We start from the raw sequence: 23,322 nt of genomic DNA, 5'->3' as shown, positions 1-23,322 counted from the left end.
GACAAGGGAACCGCTGTCCGATAGCCATCGCCCCAAGTGGGCCGTCCATCGCCGCTCCAGCTGTCCACCACAATAACAACTGCGGCCATCGCGTGGCCCCCAAATCTCCAATAAGTTAGACTTTGCAAGCCTTGTCTCACTCCGTGGTTAATTAATATGAATGCCACGGTGTAATTTCCCATTCGGAAGCCGAGGCAGCACTGCTTGATCAAATTTTCCCCGTCGCATCCTGGGCCGGGTCTAGATCGCTAGATCTCACCACCGGAGACACTCGACACTCGGCGGATAATTTGAAGATTAGCGGCTTGGCCATGTCCGCGGGGGTCTCATCACATCCGGTAAGATGCAGCACGCGCAGGCGGATGTTTGGCATTAATTTTGTATTTATAACACCTACTACACGAATGCAAATCACCGATCATGAAATCTCGGCTCCTGTCGGACTTCATTCATACTCCGAAGGGAGATGCTCTCCGCATTGACGAGCGTTGGCCCGTGGGTGGACAGGCTCTGGTTCTCCAGCGAAGGATTCGCGTCCAGGGGCCATTGATCCGTCTCGCCGGTCGCATGCTCGCCCAGCCGGGAGAACCCGTCCGGCCCCTTGGGCTTGACGTGGCTAGTCGTGTACCGGTGCCCGCGGTTCTGCGAGGACGCCTTGCTCATCAGTCCGCGCGGGAGAATCCGCACGATCAGCGGCCAGATCGACGGCAGACAGGCTGCGATGATGATGATGCCGCCTTCTAGGACTGTCCAGATGCCTAGGTTGACCGAGGCCCCTGTCAGGGTTAGCAGTGGCTTTCTCGGAGGGAGAGTCGAACATACAGGTTGGGTCCGTCAAGGCGCTTTCCTGGAAGAAGATGGTCATGCGCAGGATGCTCGCCACGGTGCCTCTGACGGATATTAGTTTGGTATGCATGGACGAGGGGATGGTACGACGCACAGCCCTCCGAGGATAAACACGCCCGTCAACGCGAGTTTCTGCGTCAGGCGCGTGTGCAGCTTCCAGACGAACGGCAGCGGCATGATGAGTATGAGCACGTCGGTCAGGATATTCGGCGGCGAGACGTAGCGATAAAAGGCCTGCTGGTCGAAACAAGTCCCGCCCGGGATATTCTTGTTCCAGGCATACTGCACGGGCGAGCACTGGAAGATGGCGGCGAAGAACACGCCAATTCCGTGGCCGAGCACGATAGCCCCGACAATGCCGGCGAGGATGCGGAACTTGTTGGTGCTGAAGATGCGCACGTAGAACAGCAGGATGGAGATCTTGGCGGGCGTGACGGTGAAGGGGAAATCGAGGATTTGGTTCGCGACGAGGCCCTTTTGTAGAGCGACGAGTTTCTCCGGATGCTGCGCGACATATGAAAGGTGGTATCCCAGGCCCGCGACCTTGAGCACTGTTCGCGAGTTAGTTGGAGGATGCTTCGATGGTTAGCGACTGCACGTACAGACAATGTACAGCGCGGACTGGCCGAGACTGGCAATCTATGCAGGAATTAGCGACTGAATTGAAAAATTGTACGAGGTACAAGATAGAGACCGACCAGCGCCAGAATGATCAGATAATCGTCTAATGCGAGCGCGACTCGCTGTACATAGCGGGCGTAGAACCGCAGAGCAACTATCAACACCTGCAGCACGGCTATGGCGATCGACACGCCCATCAGCGAGTCGCCGCTGTACGAAGTGTCCACAGGCCCCAATGCGTCGGCCATTATCGTCACCTTGACGGATTCTTACTTCTGCATGACTGGTGGTGGGAGCGCAGCGCAGGGCAGCGTCACCAGTGGAGCGGAGACCTCATCCTTAAGTAAACTCCGGATCCCTCGTGCGAACCCTCGTCGACGCCTGCATGGAACTGACACAATTTCGAGAGCAGGGCCCAATATGTGGCCAGCACCCTGGCCATGGATCGCGGCGTGCCATCGCCTCAATTGAAGGATCCGAGTGGAACCCGCGATCGCAAACCCAGCGCTGGTGGCGGCCCCCCGACGTTAATTGACTTGGCGCTCGGCTCCACCAAGGGCCCTTTGGAACCGGCAATGACGGGTGTCCGGAATATCCGAACCAGCCCATCCAAGTGAGACATATTTTTCAGCGCCCGTCGCGCTGGATATGAAGCCTATTAGCCTATTATTGCTGAGATCCAGACGACCACACGTGTGTTCTCCACCGTTGCTTTTCCTCTTCGGTCGCGGCGCCGGGCGCCCATCTCCCATCCCAGGCGGCCGGCGGTCCGTTCAAATTTCCATGGAATCCGCATTTTTGTGGCCAATATCCTCTCGCGTTGTAGTTGGCTGGCATTGTCTTTCCCCCCTGCATCGTCGGATTCTCCCTCCCTGTACTCTTTGGCTTTGCGTTCCATCATGACTCCTCCCCAGGGCGACGCTCTCGAGGACCAGATCGCCTCGCTCACGCAGTCCGTTCGCGCGAACAGAGAGTCGCTAGATGATGCGACTCGGTTCAAGGCCCTGAAGGCTGCGCGGGGCCTGGTGGAGGCTCTTGGGTCTCCGCCGGAAACTGTAATCCAGGATGTGGTGTTGGTATGTAGCAATCGCCGACCGTCCATCATCATGCCGAATGGTAGATGATTCCTCTGGAGACAAGCAAGACGAGGACCGACGCAGAACAAAGCTGACTGTTTCCACAACAGAATCCCGTTCTGCTGATGGCCCTCCGCATGGGGGTCCAACTGGGAGTCTTCCAGGCCATCCGCGACGGCCAGGACAAGGGAACTACCACGGAACAAATTGCGGAAAAGTCCGGAGCGAGTGTTTTTGTTGTCGGTAGGTTCGACGGATTCCCTGTTGCAGCCGTCTCAGCACAGACGGGATCGTGTTTGTGGGGATCGACAAGCGTTGACGGTTCCACTCCGACGATGTCGATCCCAGCTTGTCCAAAGCTCAAGCACGATAGACGCTGATCCACTATTCTGGATCGTGGAGCCCGCATGTCCGTGCTGACCACATGTATGCGCTTAGACCAGATTTTGAGGCTGCTCTCCGCCTCCCCGGTATGTGCTGGAAACCGATGTCCAGACATACAAGCCGTCTCCTCTCACCATGGTGATGGCAGACCCGACTCTCGAAGCCACCACCAGAGCATGGTACGTGCGTCTGTTTCGGTCGTTGCCTCATCTAACACCATCTTAGCTTTGACATTGGCAACTTCTGCACCACCTACGCCCCGGAGTATTTCCAGAAGAACAACAATCAGTTCCCATCGTCGGCAGAAGACACGCCCTTCCAACTAGCCAAGAACACTCACCTCAACTACTTCCACTGGCTGGGCCAGAACCCGTCTCTAGCAAAGGACTTCCAGCAGTGGATGACCCTGAAGCAGCGCTCGACCCCGAACTGGGTGGACTGGTTTGATGTGCAGGGCACCATCCTCGACGGATTCCGGACCCAGCCCGACGACGTCTTGCTTGTCGACGTAGGCGGCGGTGAAGGCCACTACCTCCATGCGTTCAACGGCAAGTTCCCCGATGCGCCGGGTCGCCGTATTCTGCAGGACTTGCCCCAGGTTGTCTCCGATCTGAAGGACGCTCCCAAAGGGACCGAGCTGATGGCCCATGATTTCTTCGCTCCTCAGCCCGTAAAAGGTAGGATCATGCCTGGTCTTGCTTATTTTGTATTCTCGCCATGAGATGCTGATCGCTGAAACAGGAGCTCGCGCATATTACATGCACTGGATTCTCCACGACTGGCGTGACGAACAAGCCCGCGACATCCTCAGCAATATTGTGGCCGCCATGGAGCCGGGTTATTCTCGTTTGATCGTCAACGACCAGATTATTCCTGACAGAGATTGTGACTTCGCTACTGCTTGCATTAGCATCATGATGATGGTCCAAGTCGGCGCCTTCGAGCGGACGGAGAAACAATGGCGTGCTCTACTGACCTCCGTCGGTTTGAAAGACCTCTCCTTCCATCAGCCCCCAGGAGGTGGCGAGGGGATCATTGTCGCTACGAAAGCATGAGCTATGAGATGATTAGCCTTGACATACGCATATATATCCCAAAATAGACTCAATTCTCAACGATAGGCAATTAGGTTGAAAGAACCGGATCACTGTATAACAAATTGACAAAATGTCCATTGAAAGTCAAAAATAAACCATGTACTGGAATGTCAAAAGGAGCGATAACAAGACAAACAACAACCCAACTGCCTCCCTGCCGTTAACACCATTAACCAAGTGAACACCAATCCTCGAAGTCGGATGTATTAAACCCAAACCCAAAAGCAAGATAGATCCAAACCAAAACTTTGCGGAACAGAAAGGACCAGCAACAACTCCGCGACGGGGGTATCACAAATACCAAGCAACTGCAAAAACCAAAGCAGAAATGATACGGTCACCCTCTAATTAGAGGTACGGTTTCTGAATCTTTGGCCTCCAGCGATCTCTGTTGGGGGCACATTCTCACGGCCCTCGGCCATACGCCTCGCGGCCCGCTTTTGTGGCAGCTTGGTCTCAGCCTTGTTCTCGATGTTGGTCGAAGTGGAGCGACGTCGTTTCAAAGGTGGCTGTTCAGGCTCCTCCTTTGCTGTTGCCTCGCGTGGGCTCGGGATCCTTGGCGATGCTTCGACTTCCTTCTCTGTGGATTTGGCGGCATCCCCTTCAGCCTCCTTCAAGCCGGCATTGGAAACTCTGGTGTTGGCAGACGGGGACGCCTGAGCCCCTGCTTCTGTTGCATCGTTATACACGAACTGTTTAGGTGGCGACGCCAAGGGGGAGCTCGGGAGAGGAGATGGGTCTTCACTGAAAGGAAGAGCCCTGAATTGCTTAGAAGTGCGGTGCCGGGACCGCAGACCGTCGTGTGCTTCAGTGCGTGGCAATGACGACGGGTACTCGTACCGGCGCTTCTGTGGCGTCACACCGGTAGGGATGTATTCTTTCATGGGGCGGTTTCGAATGGCAGATCTAAGGTCCAAGAGCGGCTGGCGAATGTCCTTGTGGAGCGGTGCGGTGGTTTGCTCGAGGCTATCTGTGTGCATTGCAGCGTCTTCCCGGAGCTGATCGATATGTTCACCAAAACCACCCAGCTTTTCGTCGAAGGCGAAATACGATCCTTTAACGTTCTCGGACATGGTGTTCAAGCTGCCTAGATGGGCTTCATGGAACCGGCCATTGTGAGAACGCGCCTTGGCAACGAAGTCATCGAGGGCTGTCAGCTGCTGGCTGACATCTTTCATTTGAGCGTCCACAATTCGTACGGTCTCCTGGTGCACAGATTCCGTCGCACGCTGAATCGTCACGTTTCGTTGGTCAAACGCCTATGGTAATTAGCTTAGCGCTTTGGAAAGGGGCATAGAGATGCTCACCTCCCAGTCTTTCTGGAGCTTAGTCTTAATCTCATCTTTGGAAGCCGTGACATCTTTAGCGAACTGTTCCTCTCTAAAGATCCATTCATCGATTTGCCGATCGTGGTGGACCGTAGCCTGTTCGAGACAATCTCCCGAAGACGAAAGATCGTTGCGAACCGCATCACACTTGGTCTTAAGACGATTGATTTGCCGCTGGTTGGACTCTTCAAGGAGTTTGTGGATTTGAGCCATGACAGCCTCACGTTCAGCACGTGCAGCTGCATCTTCATCTTCAAGTACCTGAGCCAGGTTAGAAGAGGCCTTACGATTGGCCTCGACTGTCTCCCGATTCGCTTCTTGAAGTTGACGTCGCAGGTGGTCGATCTCCAATTTTTGGCCCTCAATATGCTTCGACATGTTCTCGAACATGGATTTGAAGTCTCTGCCAAGAGTGCTGTACGACGTGTGGAGCTACAGCTGTCAGTAAAGGATTCTATCGTGAAGAAATGGTACTCACCTGGGTGTAGAAGTCGGCGAATTCGCCAATGACTTCTTTGGAAATTCTCGCAGCTGCCGCAGACAGACCATTGAGTCCCTCTCCAACTTTCAGCTTGATGTCCTCGCGAAGAACCTTAATCTCTTCAAGCACATTGTTCATCTCATCGTGCGCGCCAGAAGTCTGCTGTTTGGCCTCCGCTTCAACTCTGTCAAACGAGGAACCAAAACTGCGGACCTGAGAGCGGGCTTCCTCGAGAGTGCTCATCTCGCTTTCCACAAAGTGGCGAATCTTGTCCGACATCTCGCTCAGCACTTTAGCATGCTCATTCTGGAAGCTTTGCATGCGGGCATCGATCTGCTCAGTGACATCACAGACTTCAGTAGTAGATGTCTGCCAGGTCACTTGGTTGTCGGTCTCCAGCCGCTGCTTGCGTTCCAGTTTCGCGTGCAGGCCATCCACATCATGAACGGTATTGCCTAATGTAGAGATAAGGCCGGTGCCGATTTCGTAAAGCCGCTTCTCAGTGTTCTGGTGCGCCTTGCGCACCATCGCTTCCTCCTCGAGCTGCTCCTGCGTGTCCTTCAGAACAATTTCGGTTTGCTCGAGGACGTCGTTGGTCTGGCTAAGCTTGCGCAAGGTTTTCTCGTTGTTCTGCTTCAGGTCATTGAAGTTGCTGGTCAGAGTAAACAATTCCTGAACCTTGTGTCGAAGACTCGATTCCATGGACTCGATCTTTGCCCGCTGTTCTTCGTTGACAATCCGTCTCGAATCGTTCTCCATAATCATTTTCTCGTATGTGTCATCAGCCATATAAACACCGTTGCGGTGTCTGGTGGCAATGAGATCGCTCTTCAGCTCCTGAATCTCCCTAGCGAATTCGCGAAGCATCCTATCCTTCGTGACTGTGCTGATCTGTGGTTTGTTCCGAATGTTCTTCGCTCGGAAGGCATAGTCCAAGGTAGATATTGTCTCTTCTAAGTTGCTTCGCGCGGGTGAGACGGTCGCAATGATGCACGTCTTGGTCTCTCCTCCGAGAGAGTTTTGTAAGAGCCTCGTCAATTTGGATTCCCTACTGAGGTCAGTCCTGCACGTTTCTGTACACATCACCTCCAACATACCTATAGGGAATATGACCGCTCTTGTCGACCAGTGCATTGATCACTCGTCCTAGAGTAAGCAGACTCTTGTTGATCAATCCTGCCTCAGCAGCGCGTTTGTTTTCCGCTCCACTCCGCTGAATATTCTCACTTCCAGCAAGGTCGACCAAGTTCAACTTTCCGGTTTGGACGTATTGGTCGCCGGCTTCGGTTATGCGTTTCGTCAAAACGGTAATGGTGAAGATCGTATGACTTCTAGAACTCAGGTCGTTGCATTTTGTCGCGGCCACCTGACGTTTATGGCTGCCAATCTGCAACAGCTTGATACCAGACGTAGCAGAATCGATGTAGGTCTCCTCCATTCCTTGGACGAGGGTACTTCCAATAGCGCCCTTCCGCTCATTCTCGAAGATTTTCAATTTTGCGTTATCTTCGACGGCAAGCAGATCACGCAGTTCCTCGTTGTACAGCTCAATGAAGGAGCATTTGACCGTGCTGTCGGTGTCCTCCAGTTTGTGGAAAAGGGCGTAAAGCACTCGCGGAATAATACCAGCGTTATCGGACAGAATCCCCAGGGTATCAGTCATATCACCAGACATAGTATACGTTTTTCCGGTACCTGTTTGGCCGTACGCGAAAATCGTGCAATTGTATCCTTCGAGCATCTGCAGCCAAATTAGCCTCTGATATCGTCATGCAAGTACTGCGCAGCTTACCTCATTCACGATCGGAAGCGCTACATCTTCGAACACGGTCGCCTGGTCGGCAGCAGGCGAGAACACCTTGTCGAAGCAGTACGTTTTGTTTGAGACGGCATTCGGCCCCATCGACACCTCAACGGTCTTCCCCTTAACACCTTCAGTCTCGATGACTACCCCGCTATTTTCCTTGACTTCACGATCATTGCGTCCGCGACAACGCACCACGACGTGGATGTTCGTGTCATCGCTGGATTTGCGCTCCGGCTGGGGTGGCTCCTTTCTTTTCGTCGCGCTCTGCTCAGGGGTCGGTCGCTGGAGTCGTGACGCGCTGGTCGTCGAAGGTCTCGTTGAGAGAGCGGGCGATGCCTCTCTGTTAATCGCAGCTGAACCTGTTCGTTTGACAGGCTGGCGCAATCCGGTCCTTCTCGTTGGAAGGCCGGAGGCAGGCCGTTGTTGGCCAACCATGGTGATGATGTGATCTGAGACGGCTCAATCTATGGTTTGAATAAAAAATTCACCATCAACTGACAGATCGCAAATAATGCAGGACTGTCGGGGAAATAGACCGTGTCTCTGTGGTTGTGGTGGATTTGGAGATTGTTGGTGGTGGGAGCGGTAGTTGTGGTGGAGATGGTCCAATGTCCCAAACGGGAAAACATAAACAAATGCCTGAAGGGGGAGTAGTGTGCACGTGATTTTCCATGTATGCATCACGTGATGGTCATCTATCAACCCCATTTCGAGGGCTACAAAACACTTGGAATTTAGCTATAGAAGGATCTGTAGCTTGTTCAATTGTAGCTGCAAAGCGACCTCATTGTTATTGTGCGTTATTTGAGTTAACGCTTGGTGAAGTCACTCGTCCAACTATTGGCTTCCTTGTATATATCCTGTGACCTTGGGACCCATGAATTTGTGATTTATCGCTAGAGAATGGTCAAAAATGGCTAGAAATATCCATATATATATGGACTGCAGACCATAAACTGTTGATTATTGTGTCCGATACCATGAAGTGGGCAATTCTCCACGGATGTTATTGACTCCTGATCCATACATATATCAGGCATCTGAGCTATCACTTCTTCTCATGGTTCTAAACCTAGTGGCTACACAATGCAGAATCAGACAGAGCGCATTACAAAAGTAGATAGCGTTCATTATGTTTGAATTAGCGGGATCATCCCATGTCCCAGCTCACAGGATGAAAAAGCGTGGGACTCTGCCTCGCCTTCACGCATAAGTACATACATACATCAACTGGCGCCCGTGGGGTATATGATAAGCAATAAAGGCACCACATAATGAAATTTGGTACAGTTTGGGCAGAATATAAGCTCCTTCAAGGGTCGTGGTCACCGCGTGCCGATGGAGCAAAAAAGACAGCCAATGTGCTGTGGTGACTTTCTGGGTCCCAGATCAGGAGGAGTTGCGAGGGGAAGCAGTCTGTGGGCTTGACTTTATGAATTTTCAAGATTAGTTCATACGGTCGTTTCCTTCCAGCTTTCCTATCAAACGTTTCATTCCCGTCCACTCGTCGGCCGGAACATCTTCCGGAGTGCCGCTGAGGCCCTTGCCGACCTCAAAGACAGTAACGACACCATCAAGACCACCAGTCGCGATACGTCGGCCTTCACGTTCCTCCCAAGCAACCTTGTTAAGACTCCTGGTCAGAATACCACCACGGCCCTTGGATGGCGTTGTCCGCACAACAGGGACCTCGGTATCCGTGTAAAGATCCCAGACTTCGAGGTTTCCAGCACCATCGACAAGAGAGAATACACCAGGGCGGTGGGGAGACCAACGGGCGTCATAGACAACGTCCTCTCGCGTGATATCGAGGATAGGCGAGATAACGTTGGCAGCACCCAAAGCCGAAGTAGCGGGTGCAGTCGTGGCTGGCGGCCGAACACGCCACAGCTTGACGCTCCAATCCAAGCTTGAGCTCAGCATCAAGTCGCCCAAGTCGACCGGACCACGAGCTGGATGGAACGCAGTCGACATGATTGGCGCTGCATGGCCGCGGTATGCAAGACGGGCGTCCGTGCCCGCCTTGGCGCCAGCTCTATCGTAACGGTGACAAGGATAAATGCCTCCTTCTTCTGTGCCAACGATAAAGAATGTAGGATCCGACTGTGGGAAGGACATGGTTGTAGGAGCGAGATCTTCAGTCTTGGATGGAGGTGGAGTAGTCAATTCCAGGTATTCTTGGGGTTGAGAAAGCATGTCGACCGTCCAACCACAAACAACGCCATCTGTGGAGGCAGTCAAAATATTGTGGGCATTCTGTGTGCCGATGATAGAAATGCTGTAGACGGGGTGGGTATGTCCAGATCCCGTCAATGGTGTCTTCTGTACCGGTGCACCTCCACCAGCGCGAGATGACCGAGTGTCCCAGAGAAGGACCTGGCCAGAGTACGATCCTCCAACAATAAGGTTCGGGTGGAAAGGAGAGAACTTCGCCGCAAGAATGTCCGAAGTAGAATGGAATACATATTCTGGGCGAGATTGTAGATGTTGGTTCCACACCTGAACAAGGCCATCTGGTTCATGGGGCGCAGAAGGGTTCTTAGTGTACGCAGCTAAGACAAGCTCCGGGAACTGGAGTACACAAGTTAGTGTTGTAGAAGGGGAAGACGACGCCGTTGGATGCCACCCGAACTAACCTTTGGAGAAAAGCTCACGTCACTGATCATGCGCTTCTTACTCCATCGTTCATCCCAAAACTGGCAAACTTCCCTGATGCCTCTTCTCTTCTTTCCGTGCTCTTCATCGTCTTCCACGTCACCATCGACGCCGCCAAGCTCGTAGTCTGCCAAAACATCATATTCTTCATCCAAAGCACGCTCGATCACTTTGGCCGACCGTTCGACAAAGTCCAGGAAATCATCAGAAGAAGTAACAGCTTTCAGCTCATCTTCGTCGAGTGTGCGTAGGGGGTAGCGCGATTTGTTGGTGTCGGACGTAGAACCATCCTGGGTACGTTGCTGCGTGGCTTGAAGTTCCTCCTCAATCTCTTTCCGAAGCTTCTTCCTGATCTCCTCTTCCCGTTCACGCTCCTTCTTGCTAAGTCGTTTGCTGCCGGACAGATCCTCAGCATCTTCACCGTCCGAGTCAACTGACAATGAATCCAGAGATTTCAAGTCATCCGTTTGTACGGCTTTACTATACGTAACAACTTCTGGCTTGGGCTCAGGAGCGGGCGGCCCTTCAGGAGCAATGGGATAAGGCTCAGCCCCAACAGTTTGGACGGCGATAGACTGGGAGACGGGTCGCGTAGGAGCACTGTATGGTTCGGTATTATCACCACTGACTTGGCTGGCACTGATCACCGAGTTTGGTCTGCTCCCTTTTCGCGAGGGGCCATCGGCGTGGCTAACGGAGGCGGACCCGGGGCGGTCAACAAGACGGGAGATCAGATCATCGAGCTCTGCTCTGCTATCTGAACGGCTAGGGACAGGAGACACAGTCTGGTCATGCAACAATCTTGGTTAGGTATACTTTGGAAAGATCCAGGATGGTTGGTTAGTATAAGGAACGGGTGACATACCTCAGAACCATCACCCACGCTGGCCTTACTTTGGGAGAACTCATGCTGGCGCAATTCCCTTTGTCGCTTGAGCTCTGCGAGTTTTGCGCGTTTGGCGAGAATCTCCGCCTTCCGCTGTTGCATGGACGACGACATGGTGAGCCACGGCAACCTGGGACGCGGACAGGTCGTTCAGTTGTAGGGATTATTTACTCCCGGAGACATTGCGCGGTTCGACCATCAACCCCCGTCCCGCGCCCAGAGTCCGGTTCGGGGATGACATAAGCACAGGAGGGCCGGCGGCCCGGAAAAACTCGCGACAGAACTTCGCCTTGACCAGCTTCTGAATATCCTCCCCGATTGCCAGCCATTGACAGTCGATACCCCTCCAAACGGTCATTCGGAAACCGGCCCTTATACCTCTCGTTCACTGTATTATTTGTCCGCTGCTTCCGAGGCCACGGTTTCTCTCAAAATGGCTAGCCAGGGTGTCAACGTGAGTAGTCGCTCCATCCGTCCGCAAGGGCCGCCCGGTCTGATGCCGACGACTGCATACCTGTTCGCGATGCTGACCCAATACCCGCGCAACCCAGGTTCTCCGCTATTCGGCTCTCGTTGCCGGTCTCGTCTACGGTGTTTACCACCAGTCCTCTATCAACACCAGCGCTAAGCGTGCGGAAGCCGAGCGTGAATACGCCCGTCAGGAGCGCCTGATCCAGCAGGCCAAGGCAGAGTGGAAGAAGAGGACCGCCCCCAAGGACACGCAAAACAACGGCAGTATGTTATCGACTATTTGATCTCCTATACGGCGCTATCTTATACGTGGTGTCAATCAATGGATGGACGTTCCGGCGCTAACTGGACATTCGCAGTCATCACGGATCCCGAGGACAGCCGATTCGACCTGGAGGCCTACCTGAAGATGAAGGCCGGTGAGAACTAGACGGTATAGAGGTAGAAAGCGGAAAATGAAAGATGATTGTCAATTATTCCGGGACGACGGTCGTACCTCCCAGGGTACCAGAAGCTTGTTCGGGATGATTCCCCGGCTATGTATTATTTGTTTGGTCTAATTTCCCAGAGTCGTGCCTTTGCGAGCGAAAGGAATGATGTTTCTTTTACTATCTTTAGAATTCCTCTCCGATACTTGTACATACCCTGGGCTGTTGTGCATCTGTACGCTACAAGTTGGGCCAGAAGAGCAAGAAATTCCGTTGAGTGCTTGAGTTTGAATCCTGGCCCTGTTGCGCTACCTGAGCCTGGTACCACATTATTCCCGTTTTCTTCCCAGCATTGGTCTATGTTGAAGGTAAAATCGTTACGCCATTATAACAGCTCTAAGAGGTGTACCTCCCAGGTATCTCAGGATGAAGTCGAGCCCGTCCTTCTCCAGTTAATCATATCCTACTGCTGCAATACCTCCTAGCTTTTGGTTTTACCGATCAGCGACATAATGTGGCTCAACTCGTTGGATAGCGGCCCGTTGTTTGTAGTGTCGGCGGGTATCGGCTTTGGACGTAGTAGCTTGGCTTGTTCATCCCACGCCCACCCACAGGCCGTGAACCTTTGTATGATGGTCGGGTCACCCTTCTCAGCGGCGACTGTGTCGAGTCCGAGATAACTTGCAGCGGCTGCAGGTCTGATCGCACCGTATGCTCTGCTGACTTCCTTCAGGGTCTTCTCTTGGAAGTATGCTAGACGGATTGTTAGACGCCCGTACAGGCGGAGATATCATGCAATTGTCCTCCTCACCTTCGTAGCTGGTAACCATCGGCTTTAGTGTCTCTGGCCAAGGTAGTTGCCGTAAGATCGTGTAGACCTGTTCATACTTCCTCTGCCACACGGCGCGCAGTAAAGTAAGGCAGTTTTGTAGTGTTGGGTCGTTACAAGACAAGTTTTCGGGCACGCGTTGGGTCATCGCACGGGCTTCATGTCTACTCGACAAGGATCTTGTCAGAAGTCATGGACGAGAACAGTGTGACAAAGGCGGGCTCACATTTCATCGTTCAGTAGGTGCGAAAAGAAAAACGTCGAGTAGAACAGACTGATTAAATCCGAATGATCTCCATCGCTTATTGACAGAAGACAAGCTTGCGTCTCGTAGGCTGATAGTTTCTCGTGAAGTTCTGCTGGTGAGCGGGCAGCATTCAGCACCGCGGACAGTTGATCGGGGGAGAGAGGCGGTAGATCCATTGAGGACGGATCTGAGTGAAGGTGTATTGGTTGAGTTTCCAACGAAGGACAGTTCTGGACGTGACGAAGAGTCGAGTTGAGTCGCGTTGTGGTATCACGGCGTGTTGGAGTCAGGGCAGTGCGGGGACAGTCGGAGGTTTCCCCAAAGTGACGATTGACACCACCAGACCGCCAAGCCTTCCCGAAGTGACCACCTTGCGAAGCTACTACTACTACTACCACCACCACCACAACTGAAATACTTCTCCTCAACCAACTTCTCTCCCCACCTCTGCTTCCTGGGCCGGTCGAGAGCCATCTCTCCTTTTCTTTTTCTCCCATTGGCTTCTTCTTTCTTTTATCTCCCTGGCCATTATGGCCGATTCACCCATTGATGTTCTTCTCAAGGGCGACTCCGGCCGGAATACGCGCGGCCTGCTACGGATTATCATTCTAGCAACCATCGCTGCCGCCGCAGTGTCCAGTCGACTGTTCAGTGTAATTCGTATGTTATGGAATCGGCTGAATCTTCTTAGTGTCAATTGGCCATAACGCTGACCGAATTTCTAGGCTTCGAAAGCATTATTCACGAGTGTATGTTTACCATCGACCTGGCCCCAGTACCACAGTTACTCCCGTGTCGACTGCGACGAATTCAAGCTGATTGAAACTTGATCCATACAGTCGACCCCTGGTTCAACTTCCGAGCAACAAAATACTTGGTTGAGAATGGCTTCTACAGCTTCTGGGATTGGTTCGACGACCGTAGGTATCTGTTGATCAATCAAGCTACCAAGTGCTGATTGAGACCTTTGTTCAGGAACATGGCACCCTCTGGGACGTGTCACTGGTGGCACGCTCTACCCTGGTCTGATGGTAACCAGCGGCGTGATCTACCATATTCTGCGATTCCTCACCATTCCGGTCGACATCCGGAACATCTGTGTTTTGCTTGCGCCAGCATTCTCCGGATTGACAGCGTTCGCCATGTATCTTCTCACCTGCGAAATGTCCCACTCGCCTTCTGCCGGTCTTCTTGCGGCTGCCTTCATGGGCATTGCTCCGGGTTATATCTCTCGCTCGGTTGCGGGTAGCTACGACAATGAGGCGATTGCCATCTTCCTGCTGGTCTTCACCTTTTTCCTGTGGATTAAGGCTGTCAAGAACGGATCGATCATGTGGGGAGCCCTCACGGCGCTTTTCTATGGGTACATGGTGTCCGCGTGGGGAGGCTATGTCTTCATCACCAACCTGATTCCCCTGCATGTGTTTGTTCTCCTTTGCATGGGAAGATATAGCCCTCGGCTGTACATCAGCTACACGACGTGGTATGCCTTGGGCACACTTGCTAGCATGCAGATTCCTTTCGTCGGGTTCCTGCCCATCCGCAACAGCGACCACATGTCGGCCTTGGGTATGCGCCAGCTGAACTTTGTATTCTCAGTCTCATAACTGACATGATGCCAGGTGTCTTTGGTTTGATTCAACTCGTGGCTTTCGCTGAATTCATTCGAGGCTTTGTCCCTGGCAAGCAGTTCCAGAGACTTCTCACTGCCTCAATCATCATTCTGTCGGGCGTTGCCTTCCTCGGGCTCACCGTCCTCTCCATGACTGGCGTCATCGCCCCTTGGAGCGGTCGCTTTTACTCCTTGTGGGATACCGGTTACGCAAAGATCCATATCCCTATCATTGCCTCGGTCTCGGAACACCAGCCTACTGCGTGGCCCTCTTTCTTCTTTGATTTGAACTTCTTGATCTGGCTCTTCCCCGCCGGTGTCTACATGTGCTTCCGCGAGCTCCGGGACGAGCACGTCTTTGTGATCATCTACTCCGTCCTTGCTAGTTACTTCGCCGGTGTCATGGTTCGTCTCATGCTCACTCTGACCCCCATTGTGTGTGTTGCCGCTGCGCTGGCGCTGTCTTCCATCCTAGACACCTACGTGTTTGCCTCTTCTGGGCCCAACCCTAAAACCAGCTCGACTGAGAACTCGGATGGTCTTCGCTCTACTAGAAACCCCGACGTTGGAATCACGTCTTATCTTTCCAAGGGTATCATGACGTCCTCGGTGGTTGTCTACTTGCTTCTATTCGTTGCGCACTGCACCTGGGTCACCTCCAACGCTTATTCCTCGCCGTCTGTCGTCCTGGCCAGCCGGTTGCCGGATGGAAGCCAATTCATCATCGACGACTACCGCGAGGCGTATTACTGGCTTCGCCAGAACACCCCCCAGAACGCCAAAATCATGTCCTGGTGGGATTATGGTTACCAGATCGGTGGTATGGCTGATCGGCCCACTCTGGTGGATAACAACACCTGGAACAACACCCACATTGCGACCGTTGGTAAGGCGATGAGCTCCCGCGAGGAGGTGAGCTACCCTATTCTTCGTCAGCACGATGTCGACTATGTGTTGGTGGTGTTCGGTGGATTGCTGGGCTACTCCGGAGACGACATCAACAAGTTCCTGTGGATGGTCCGGATCGCCGAGGGTATCTGGCCGGACGAGGTGAAGGAGCGAGACTTTTTCACGGCCCGCGGTGAATACCGTGTGGACGATCAGGCCACTCCCACTATGCGCAACAGTCTGATGTGAGTGACCATACCCAGTCTCGTGACAATTGAACCGTACTGACCGCCACCAGGTACAAAATGTCTTACTACAACTTCAACTCCATGTTCCAGATGGGACAGGCCGTGGACCGCGTTCGTGGCTCCAGACTGCCCGCCGAAGGACCCCAACTGTCGACGCTCGAGGAGGCCTTTACTAGTGAGAACTGGATCATCCGTATCTACAAGGTCAAGGATCTCGACAACTTGGGCCGAGACCACATGAGTGCGGCGGCCTTTGACCGAGGTCATAAGAGAAAGCGGGCGACCAAGAAGAAGGGTCCCCGGGTTCTGCGAACCGAGTGAAGGACGAAATCTGAGATATTCGTCTTGACGGGTGAGGGATCCGAGTCTCTTCTTTCTGTTTAGCATTTCTTCTCGTTTCCGCTAGTTTTGTATTGTATTTATGAACACCATTCCCGGTGCACCTAGACATTGACAAATTTTGTACGTCAAATGCGTAGCATGTGTGAATGTGTAACTACAGTATTTGGTATCGGAAGCTAGGTGACTTGTGAGGAGATGGTATCTTTACATATTCAACATCGCTAGATATACATGAGCTGGTAGAAACAAACTCGCGAGTGGGGAGACTTCAAGTATAAGGCAGGCAACTCCGCCAGATCCTGGCCCGAACTGAGTGGATGTCCCCGGCGGCATCAGGAGCAGGATAGTAAGCACCCAGGCAATCCGCAGCCATCAGATCTCGCAGCTAGAGAGAAACCCCTCCATGACAACCTCCACCATTGGCACGAGAAGATTGCCGCATTAACGGACCGCGCAAAAAAGACCACAGACCCAATTTGCCACCATTATACTCCGTACGCGTTACACCATGACCGAGGCAGATCCGCGCCATCCACGCTCACTCCACAGGCTGAAGGACAGTCGACTAGATCGCAGAAGCGAAGAAGAACCCACGTGTCGAGCAAGAGATATGTTCGGGGGAGGGAGAGGGACGGGTTCGGAACTATTGTTTCTTCGCGGGGGCGTCGGGAACCTTCACGTCGGAGAATTCATCCTGGCCGACGGCGCGGATGGTGTAGGCATCTATCGGTCGAGGAATTGATCAGTATATGCAGTTTTACATGGGGGGTGTGAACCGTTGACAGGTGTGGAGCGGATCTCCGGGTTTAGAACTTGTCGCATCGGGGGGTAGAGCTGGGTAGGGTGTGGTACGTACAGACGCTGATGGTGAAGGCGACGAGGCCGAGGCCGGTCAGGGCGTTCTTGAAGAGATATGGACGGCGCGCGCGCAGGAGGGCGGCGCCGGCACGGTAGTCCTTGCCGTAGTAGGTGGAGTTGAAGCTGGATCGATGTCAGTCAGGGAATGGATTGAATGGTCGGGGTAGTTTGCTCCAGAGGGATGGGAGATGGTGTTTGGAGGGGATGCAATTCGGAGGACCACGGTGTACGTACATTCCAGCAGGCATGGTGATTGTGAGCTGTGTGAGCGGACAAAGGAGGATTGGAGTTCTGAGTGGAAAGTCGTCGGGGAAGAAGTCGAGGCGGAAGAGAATCGGACCATTGGGCTTGGCACTGCGGTATAGACTGTCTTATATACGCCAGGTCCTAAGACACATAAATGCAGGTAGGACATGCAATAATAGATGGATGATCCAATATTTTGGATTGAATTATACTGTCAAACAGATGCTATCAAAGTCATACGATGAGATGTGGCGCGTCTACAAGCCAACTACAAAACTTATACTGGCTTTATTTATGAATAGTTTGGTCCTTAGTCAGCGATCACACTATTCCGAGTGTTCATAAGGAGCAAACGCTGTAGGTATACCTCATGCAAGTTTTCCAGCTGGAGAATAGTGCTGACTGAACCTGTCCCTGCGTCTACCCTGTAATCCAACGTTACCAAGCCATGAAACGAAAAAGTAGCATGCCTACTCTGGGCTTTCGTATAATGTGGGATGGGGGCCTCATCCGGCAATAATGGTTGACTCTATGCGATACTGATATCCGCTTTAAATTGTCAGTACGAGACTTAAATAGCATCATAACGTGCACTTGAGTAATTTCCCTTCATTGCTGCGTCAGGATCAAAGCCACGAGGGGGGATTGGCGAGAAGGGCGCGGCTAAATTGTGCAAGTCAAAGTCCATGTTTGAGAATTGGCTCCAGTCCATACCCATGTCGTCCATCTGATCTATATCTGGAAGATCATCGAGACGTTGGCTTTCCGCAGGTGGAGGGGGTGCTGAGAACCCAGTGTCAAGAGGTGGTTCGAGCGAAAAGGCCAGAGTATCTATGTCCGTGGACGCCAACGACGGAGCCCAGGACGCGGGATCTCGTGAACTGGAAGCGACTATCGATCCACCACCGGAGGCGGCTTCGACCATGTTCATGGCGTGCTTGTCTCGGCTACTGGCCGACAGTTTGAACTCCCATACAGTGAGCCACGACCCGGCCCACTGCAACCTCTGGCGACTGCCCTCTTCTCCGCTTTCGAGCCACGACCGCATTCTGGAGAACACGGTTGTTAGTTTCGTAGCGGGCCACAAAGGTCCCCATCCTGCGGTCATCTGGATAACGCGATTGAGGCGCTCAGAGACCTGGAGTCGGTCGACTTGCAGTACGGCGTTCTGAGTCGGTAGTTTGGCTGCCGCGAAGTATAGTTTGACCAGAATGATGAATGTGTAGATTATCCGAATCAGGTGCATCGCCGGTAGGGCCCGAATGGTCGACATATCCAGCGAGGTGAACACTCGAAAGATGCCGTCTATCGCTTCCATAAAATCGGTAACCGCATGCGGCTCGACTGTCACGATCGGTAGTGGTGGCGCCGAATGCTGAGTGTTGTCTTCATTGGGAAGCTCTTCACTCGTCGCCGTGCAGTGGGCCACTTCGTTTATGTACAAGCATGAGAAATGATACGAAAACTCGAGGGACTCTTTACAACTCTGCGTCAGTCGCTGGGCAAGAAATCAAGGACATGAATGGAGGAATTACCATCCCAACCGTCGGCAACGTTCCGACGCCATTCGCTGAGCTGCCGTTTGGAAGCACAATGGGTCACCTGGATCTGGGTCGCTCGTGATTTCTCAGGAGCAGAAGTCTCTTCCGAAGACATAAGCATCGCGAACTCCTCGGTTATATGCTGCAGCCGGATATGGTGACACAGAAGCCTGTCCGACGGAAGGGCTGCCGGGGAAGTTTCCAATACCTCCAGACATTCGTCCATCAGACGGGTCCATCTCATGACATTCGGGGCGCGGAGGGACATGGAAGTACTGCATAGACTAGGTTAACGCTGTGGCGCTTTTCCATACCTTTCTCTCTCTTACTTCGAGCATATATAGTGACACCCTAGCCACACTCGCCGAGCTTCCAGCGACTCCGCCTGGAGGGCGCTTCCAGGACATTTTTTCTTCCGCCAGGATTTGTCGTTCAAACTCTCCCCCAATCTCATGATCAAGGCCATATTGGCTGCTGTGTGACTGATCTGGTAGATGTCCATCTGTTCCCCAGGCTCGACAGGCTCAATCGTACGATACCAAGTGGCAGACACAATCAAGGCCTGGAGCAATCCGAGAGTATACTCTTTGGATCGCAGCATGCAATACACATACGCCTGAACAATCAGCTTCCGGAGTTTCCTCTGAGTTCCAAGCTCACAGAATCCTGACGAGGCCACGTCGAGAATAGACAGGAAAAGGACAGGGTTACTCCTTCGGACGTCGGCCGCTGTGGTGCCTGGTGGAAAGACGACGACCGGAAAGGTGGACGCCATGTTGGCCACATAACGAGTGAAAATCGTTTCTGTGGTATGATCATCCAAGTCTGTATTGTTCCTATCTAGCCATGATTGTATGCTAGAATTCAGATCTTCCATCCCAGAATTTCCTACCCATACAGACGGATGGTTGGCCATGTTAGCGATGAATGCAACTCGCGACTTTCCGGATTGGTTCCGGGCCAACCCACCATTGAACGGTATCATGGATCCCATGGACGGGTTCCGATCATGTTGTTGGGTGTTGTGCGACAATTCTGAAGGCAAACGCAGAGGGCTAGGTTGGGCGATATCCTTGTCCCCTACGCTGTCCTGCAGTTCTGCGGACGACAATATCGATTCAATTCGCGATTCCAGCTCGAGGATGCGGTTGTTGAATTGGCTTTGTCTCTTCCCTGGTTGGCTCGCGGCATCAATGCAAGGCTTGCCTGATTTCTGACACCGGAGACACGGCATGCCAGGGTTAGGCTGGTCACATCTTACTTTAGAGGCACGGCAAGACTGGCATGCTCGGGGGTTATTGCTGTTGAAAAAGCTTGATAAATAAGGCGCGTCGGTGGTCTCATCGGCTTCGACATGTTGTACTCACAACTTCTGGTGCTGAGCGTGCCTCTCCTGTAATTGCTGCTGCTCTTCACCCATGCTCACACCCCCCAACTCCGCCGCGCCTTCGTTGTCGGGAGGTAAAAACGGCGAATTTCTTCCCGAAGTCCACGGGTGCATGCTGATATCGATCGGACAAGATCGAGAATCAGGAGCGTCAATGTTGAGAGGCCGGACTTCGGGCAAGAGAAAGATCTGGCTGTGTTCTTTGTAGCGTCTCACTCGCCGAGTCTGCAAGCTGTGGCACCAGGTTGTCGAGAAGGCCCGATGGTTGGAGTCCAGAAAGGGGATCTGGTAGCTCGCTTCTAGCCTATGCAGCGACCGCGTGGGCGTTGGTAGTTTAGGAGGAGGACGTTGTTGGTCATGGCGAACTACCTCAAACGATAGGTGGTCGGGACTAGACCGAAATGAGACAGACAGCGTCTTTGGCCCCCCGCCCGACGTCAGCTTCTCTCTCTACCACCACAATATTAATGGCCTCCTATCGGTACGACTGACCATGATCGCAATGAGACACGCAGCTGACACAGTTTCGTAGCGAAGCTTGGGGGCTTTTTCAGGATGAACCCGTGTTCCCTTCCAGTAGCACCGCTAGTTTGTCCAGCGGACTAGGATCCGGGATCAGAACGACCAACCCCGATCAGAGCGCAGCATCGAGTACAATTTCTAGGCCAGATCTCGTCTCGGAACTTCAGCGTCTTCGACAAGACTTGCGAGAGCTACAGACGGCCAGGTAAGCATTGTCTCATAGATCCAGTTCTAGTTCACCTTCAGAATGTCACTGATTCCAGTTTCCAGTCATCCCAATCAAAATCCCCCACCCAGCGACCGACCTAAGACGTTTTCCTTCACCACCCAACCGGACAATTCTCTCCCCCATCGAGAACCTGGGTCCGAGAAGTCGGAAGCATTCCGCTGTTTGGAATCCTGTTGCAACGGCCGATTATTTTCCACCCGAAGTAACTTGATCCGACATCAGCGGGAGCGAAGGGGGGAATCGGCGAAGCTGCGATGTTCCTTTTGTGATGCGGTTTTCTTGCGCAGCTCGGCCCGGAATGCGCATGAGGCTGCCAGACGATGTCGTCGATGACGAGAAGGTAAGGAGGGAAAAGAAGACCATGGCTGGCCATGGTGTTTTTAGATCAGTATCCGATCAGATTTCGGGCCGTCGGACGGGAGGGATCGCGGGGTCCCGCTTTGGTTGATCGGTGATCCGTCGGCGGGGGATCACCGATGCGGCTTTCCTGGGGCCGAATGTATACTCCGTAAATACTATAAGAGCACAATCCTTCCAGTCGTGTCCATTCCATTTCATTGACATTTAAAATGGTATCTCTGAAGACAGTACAAGCATCCAACGCCGGGATTCGGGCCCTCTCCAACATCACTGCCTTGTTTGTTGGTGGCACCAGTGGCATCGGCCAGAGCACCCTGCGCCAACTGGCTCGTCATGCCGACAGCCCTACAGCCTATATCGTCGGTCGCAACGAGGCGCGCGCCCGGCCGTTCTTGTCTGAGCTGCGCCAACTGAATCCCAAGGGCCGCTTCCACTTTATCGAGGCGGATGTATCGCTAGTGCGCAATGTGGATGCCGCGTGCCGGCAGATCCTCCAGCAGCAGAAGCAGCTGAACTTTCTCTTTATGACCCCCGGAGGAATCTCTCTCGGGGGTCGAAACGGTATGCAGATGGGGTTCATGTCAGGGAGTGCATTGTGCTGACAAAAGGATCCCAGAAACCGTCGAAGGTATCGACTACCTCTTCGCTCTCCGCTATTATTCCCGCATGCGTTTTATCCAGAATCTTCTCCCACTCTTGGAGTCGTCTGGGCCAAGTCGAGTGGTCAGTGTCTACGGTGGCGGCTTCGAGTACTCCATCAATACGTCCGACCTCGACCTCAAGCACAACTTCTCCCTTCTCAACGCCTACAAGCACTCCATCACCATGACATCCCTAAGCATGGAACACCTCGCCAGCATCCACCCGGCTGTCAGTTTTATTCACGTCTACCCGGGTCTTGTTGGTACCAACATCTACACCAACAGCTTCCCTGCACCGGTGTCGACATTCTACAACTACGCCATGTGGCCATTCATGTGGCCCTTTTCCGTGAATCTCCGTGAAAGTGGCGAGCGGCATTTATTCCATCTGAGCTCTGCGCGCTACCCAGCTAAGCAGGGTATCGTGTCCCAAGGAGTTCCGCTGGAGACTGGGGACGTAGCGACTGGTACTACTGGCGAAGCCGGAAGTGGTGCTTATCTTCTGAATTGGAAGGGTGATGTGAGACCGAGCACCGAAATTTTGGCACAGTATCGGGAACAGAAGATACCGGAATTTGTCTGGGGCCATACAGAGAGCCTTCTGGATGAGGCGATGCGCCGATAGGATGCTCAATCAAGCAATCCTTGATTTCTGTCACTTTTGCATGAACGACCCCTAATGTACTAGTACGTTACATGAGCAAGCAAGCAAGCAAGATCTTGGACCTGGTCGGATGGAGATCTTGTCTATGCTGTCTATATAGACCCCTCATGGACCAAGAATATCCTCCACTAAAACCCCTGTATATTGAGAAAATGCGTCAGCGTCCTCCGCATGATACAAATCAGCCACAGAACTCTAGTTATATTAACTATTCATGCAATATATCTCTGCAGTGTATTTATCGTTCTCTCTATGGTGCCGAGCATGTGAAAACAACGCATGTCGTCCGTTGGTATATATCTCTGCAGAGTAAAGTAGTGCACTTTTCGCAGACGACGTCATCCTTATGATGTATATTCAGCAGTAGCCATAATTAATTGCCTTCCCAAATCACTCTGATCTTGAACGACATTATCTAGGTACACGTAGAATCAAATTCTAGTTGTATACTCCGTCAAATGTACTAAATCGGCTCGGCCGAACTGCCGGGCCGTCGACTTCCCGATTGGGAATCTCCATCAGCCAAGGAACTTCATCATTGTTCTCCATCGGGCATTCTTTCTTCTCTCCATCTCCTCTCCACCAACTTCCTCCCAGCGTTCGTAGGATCGATCTTCCCCGTTCCTTT

General features: G+C 52.8%; 7 protein-coding genes across 7 annotated transcripts; 3 read left to right on the top strand and 4 right to left on the bottom strand.

Annotated features, from left to right (window-relative positions):
- Positions 1-411: 411 nt before the first annotated feature.
- On the bottom strand, positions 412-1,715 carry ATEG_00062 (uncharacterized protein; the record flags this gene model as incomplete). Its single annotated transcript, XM_001210148.1, has 5 exons — positions 412-776; positions 823-890; positions 941-1,397; positions 1,449-1,485; positions 1,545-1,715. 5 exons carry the CDS (start codon positions 1,713-1,715, stop codon positions 412-414), a joined length of 1,098 nt encoding a protein of 365 aa, XP_001210148.1.
- Positions 1,716-2,366: 651 nt separating this feature from the next.
- ATEG_00061 (uncharacterized protein) lies at positions 2,367-3,982 on the top strand (the record flags this gene model as incomplete). Its single annotated transcript, XM_001210147.1, has 6 exons — positions 2,367-2,543; positions 2,654-2,786; positions 2,982-3,013; positions 3,048-3,106; positions 3,153-3,604; positions 3,669-3,982. 6 exons carry the CDS (start codon positions 2,367-2,369, stop codon positions 3,980-3,982), a joined length of 1,167 nt encoding a protein of 388 aa, XP_001210147.1.
- Positions 3,983-4,368: 386 nt separating this feature from the next.
- ATEG_00060 (putative kinesin family protein (BimC)) lies at positions 4,369-8,075 on the bottom strand (the record flags this gene model as incomplete). Its single annotated transcript, XM_001210146.1, has 5 exons — positions 4,369-5,283; positions 5,332-5,784; positions 5,831-6,896; positions 6,931-7,574; positions 7,626-8,075. The coding sequence occupies 5 exons, from the start codon at positions 8,073-8,075 to the stop codon at positions 4,369-4,371; spliced, it is 3,528 nt and encodes a 1,175-aa protein (XP_001210146.1).
- Positions 8,076-9,086: 1,011 nt separating this feature from the next.
- On the bottom strand, positions 9,087-11,295 carry ATEG_00059 (putative dynein intermediate chain; the record flags this gene model as incomplete). Its single annotated transcript, XM_001210145.1, has 3 exons — positions 9,087-10,211; positions 10,277-11,080; positions 11,161-11,295. The coding sequence occupies 3 exons, from the start codon at positions 11,293-11,295 to the stop codon at positions 9,087-9,089; spliced, it is 2,064 nt and encodes a 687-aa protein (XP_001210145.1).
- Positions 11,296-13,686: 2,391 nt separating this feature from the next.
- On the top strand, positions 13,687-16,225 carry ATEG_00058 (dolichyl-diphosphooligosaccharide--protein glycosyltransferase subunit STT3; the record flags this gene model as incomplete). The annotated part of the gene is made up of 6 exons (XM_001210144.1): positions 13,687-13,816; positions 13,882-13,905; positions 13,996-14,076; positions 14,132-14,725; positions 14,779-15,901; positions 15,955-16,225. The coding sequence occupies 6 exons, from the start codon at positions 13,687-13,689 to the stop codon at positions 16,223-16,225; spliced, it is 2,223 nt and encodes a 740-aa protein (XP_001210144.1).
- Positions 16,226-17,921: 1,696 nt separating this feature from the next.
- Positions 17,922-20,392, bottom strand: ATEG_00057 (uncharacterized protein; the record flags this gene model as incomplete). The annotated part of the gene is made up of 5 exons (XM_001210143.1): positions 17,922-18,778; positions 18,886-19,166; positions 19,221-19,731; positions 19,861-20,137; positions 20,318-20,392. The coding sequence occupies 5 exons, from the start codon at positions 20,390-20,392 to the stop codon at positions 17,922-17,924; spliced, it is 2,001 nt and encodes a 666-aa protein (XP_001210143.1).
- Positions 20,393-21,598: 1,206 nt separating this feature from the next.
- Positions 21,599-22,655, top strand: ATEG_00056 (uncharacterized protein; the record flags this gene model as incomplete). Its single annotated transcript, XM_001210142.1, has 2 exons — positions 21,599-21,950; positions 22,006-22,655. The coding sequence occupies 2 exons, from the start codon at positions 21,599-21,601 to the stop codon at positions 22,653-22,655; spliced, it is 1,002 nt and encodes a 333-aa protein (XP_001210142.1).
- Between the last annotated feature and the right edge of the window lie 667 nt (positions 22,656-23,322).

Source organism: Aspergillus terreus, genomic scaffold, assembly GCF_000149615.1.
Source record: "Aspergillus terreus NIH2624 scaffold_1 genomic scaffold, whole genome shotgun sequence".
Lineage (NCBI taxonomy): Eukaryota > Fungi > Ascomycota > Eurotiomycetes > Eurotiales > Aspergillaceae > Aspergillus > Aspergillus terreus.
The sequence above is the reverse complement of the archived record's forward strand: the minus strand, read 5'-3'. Positions and strand labels throughout refer to the sequence as shown.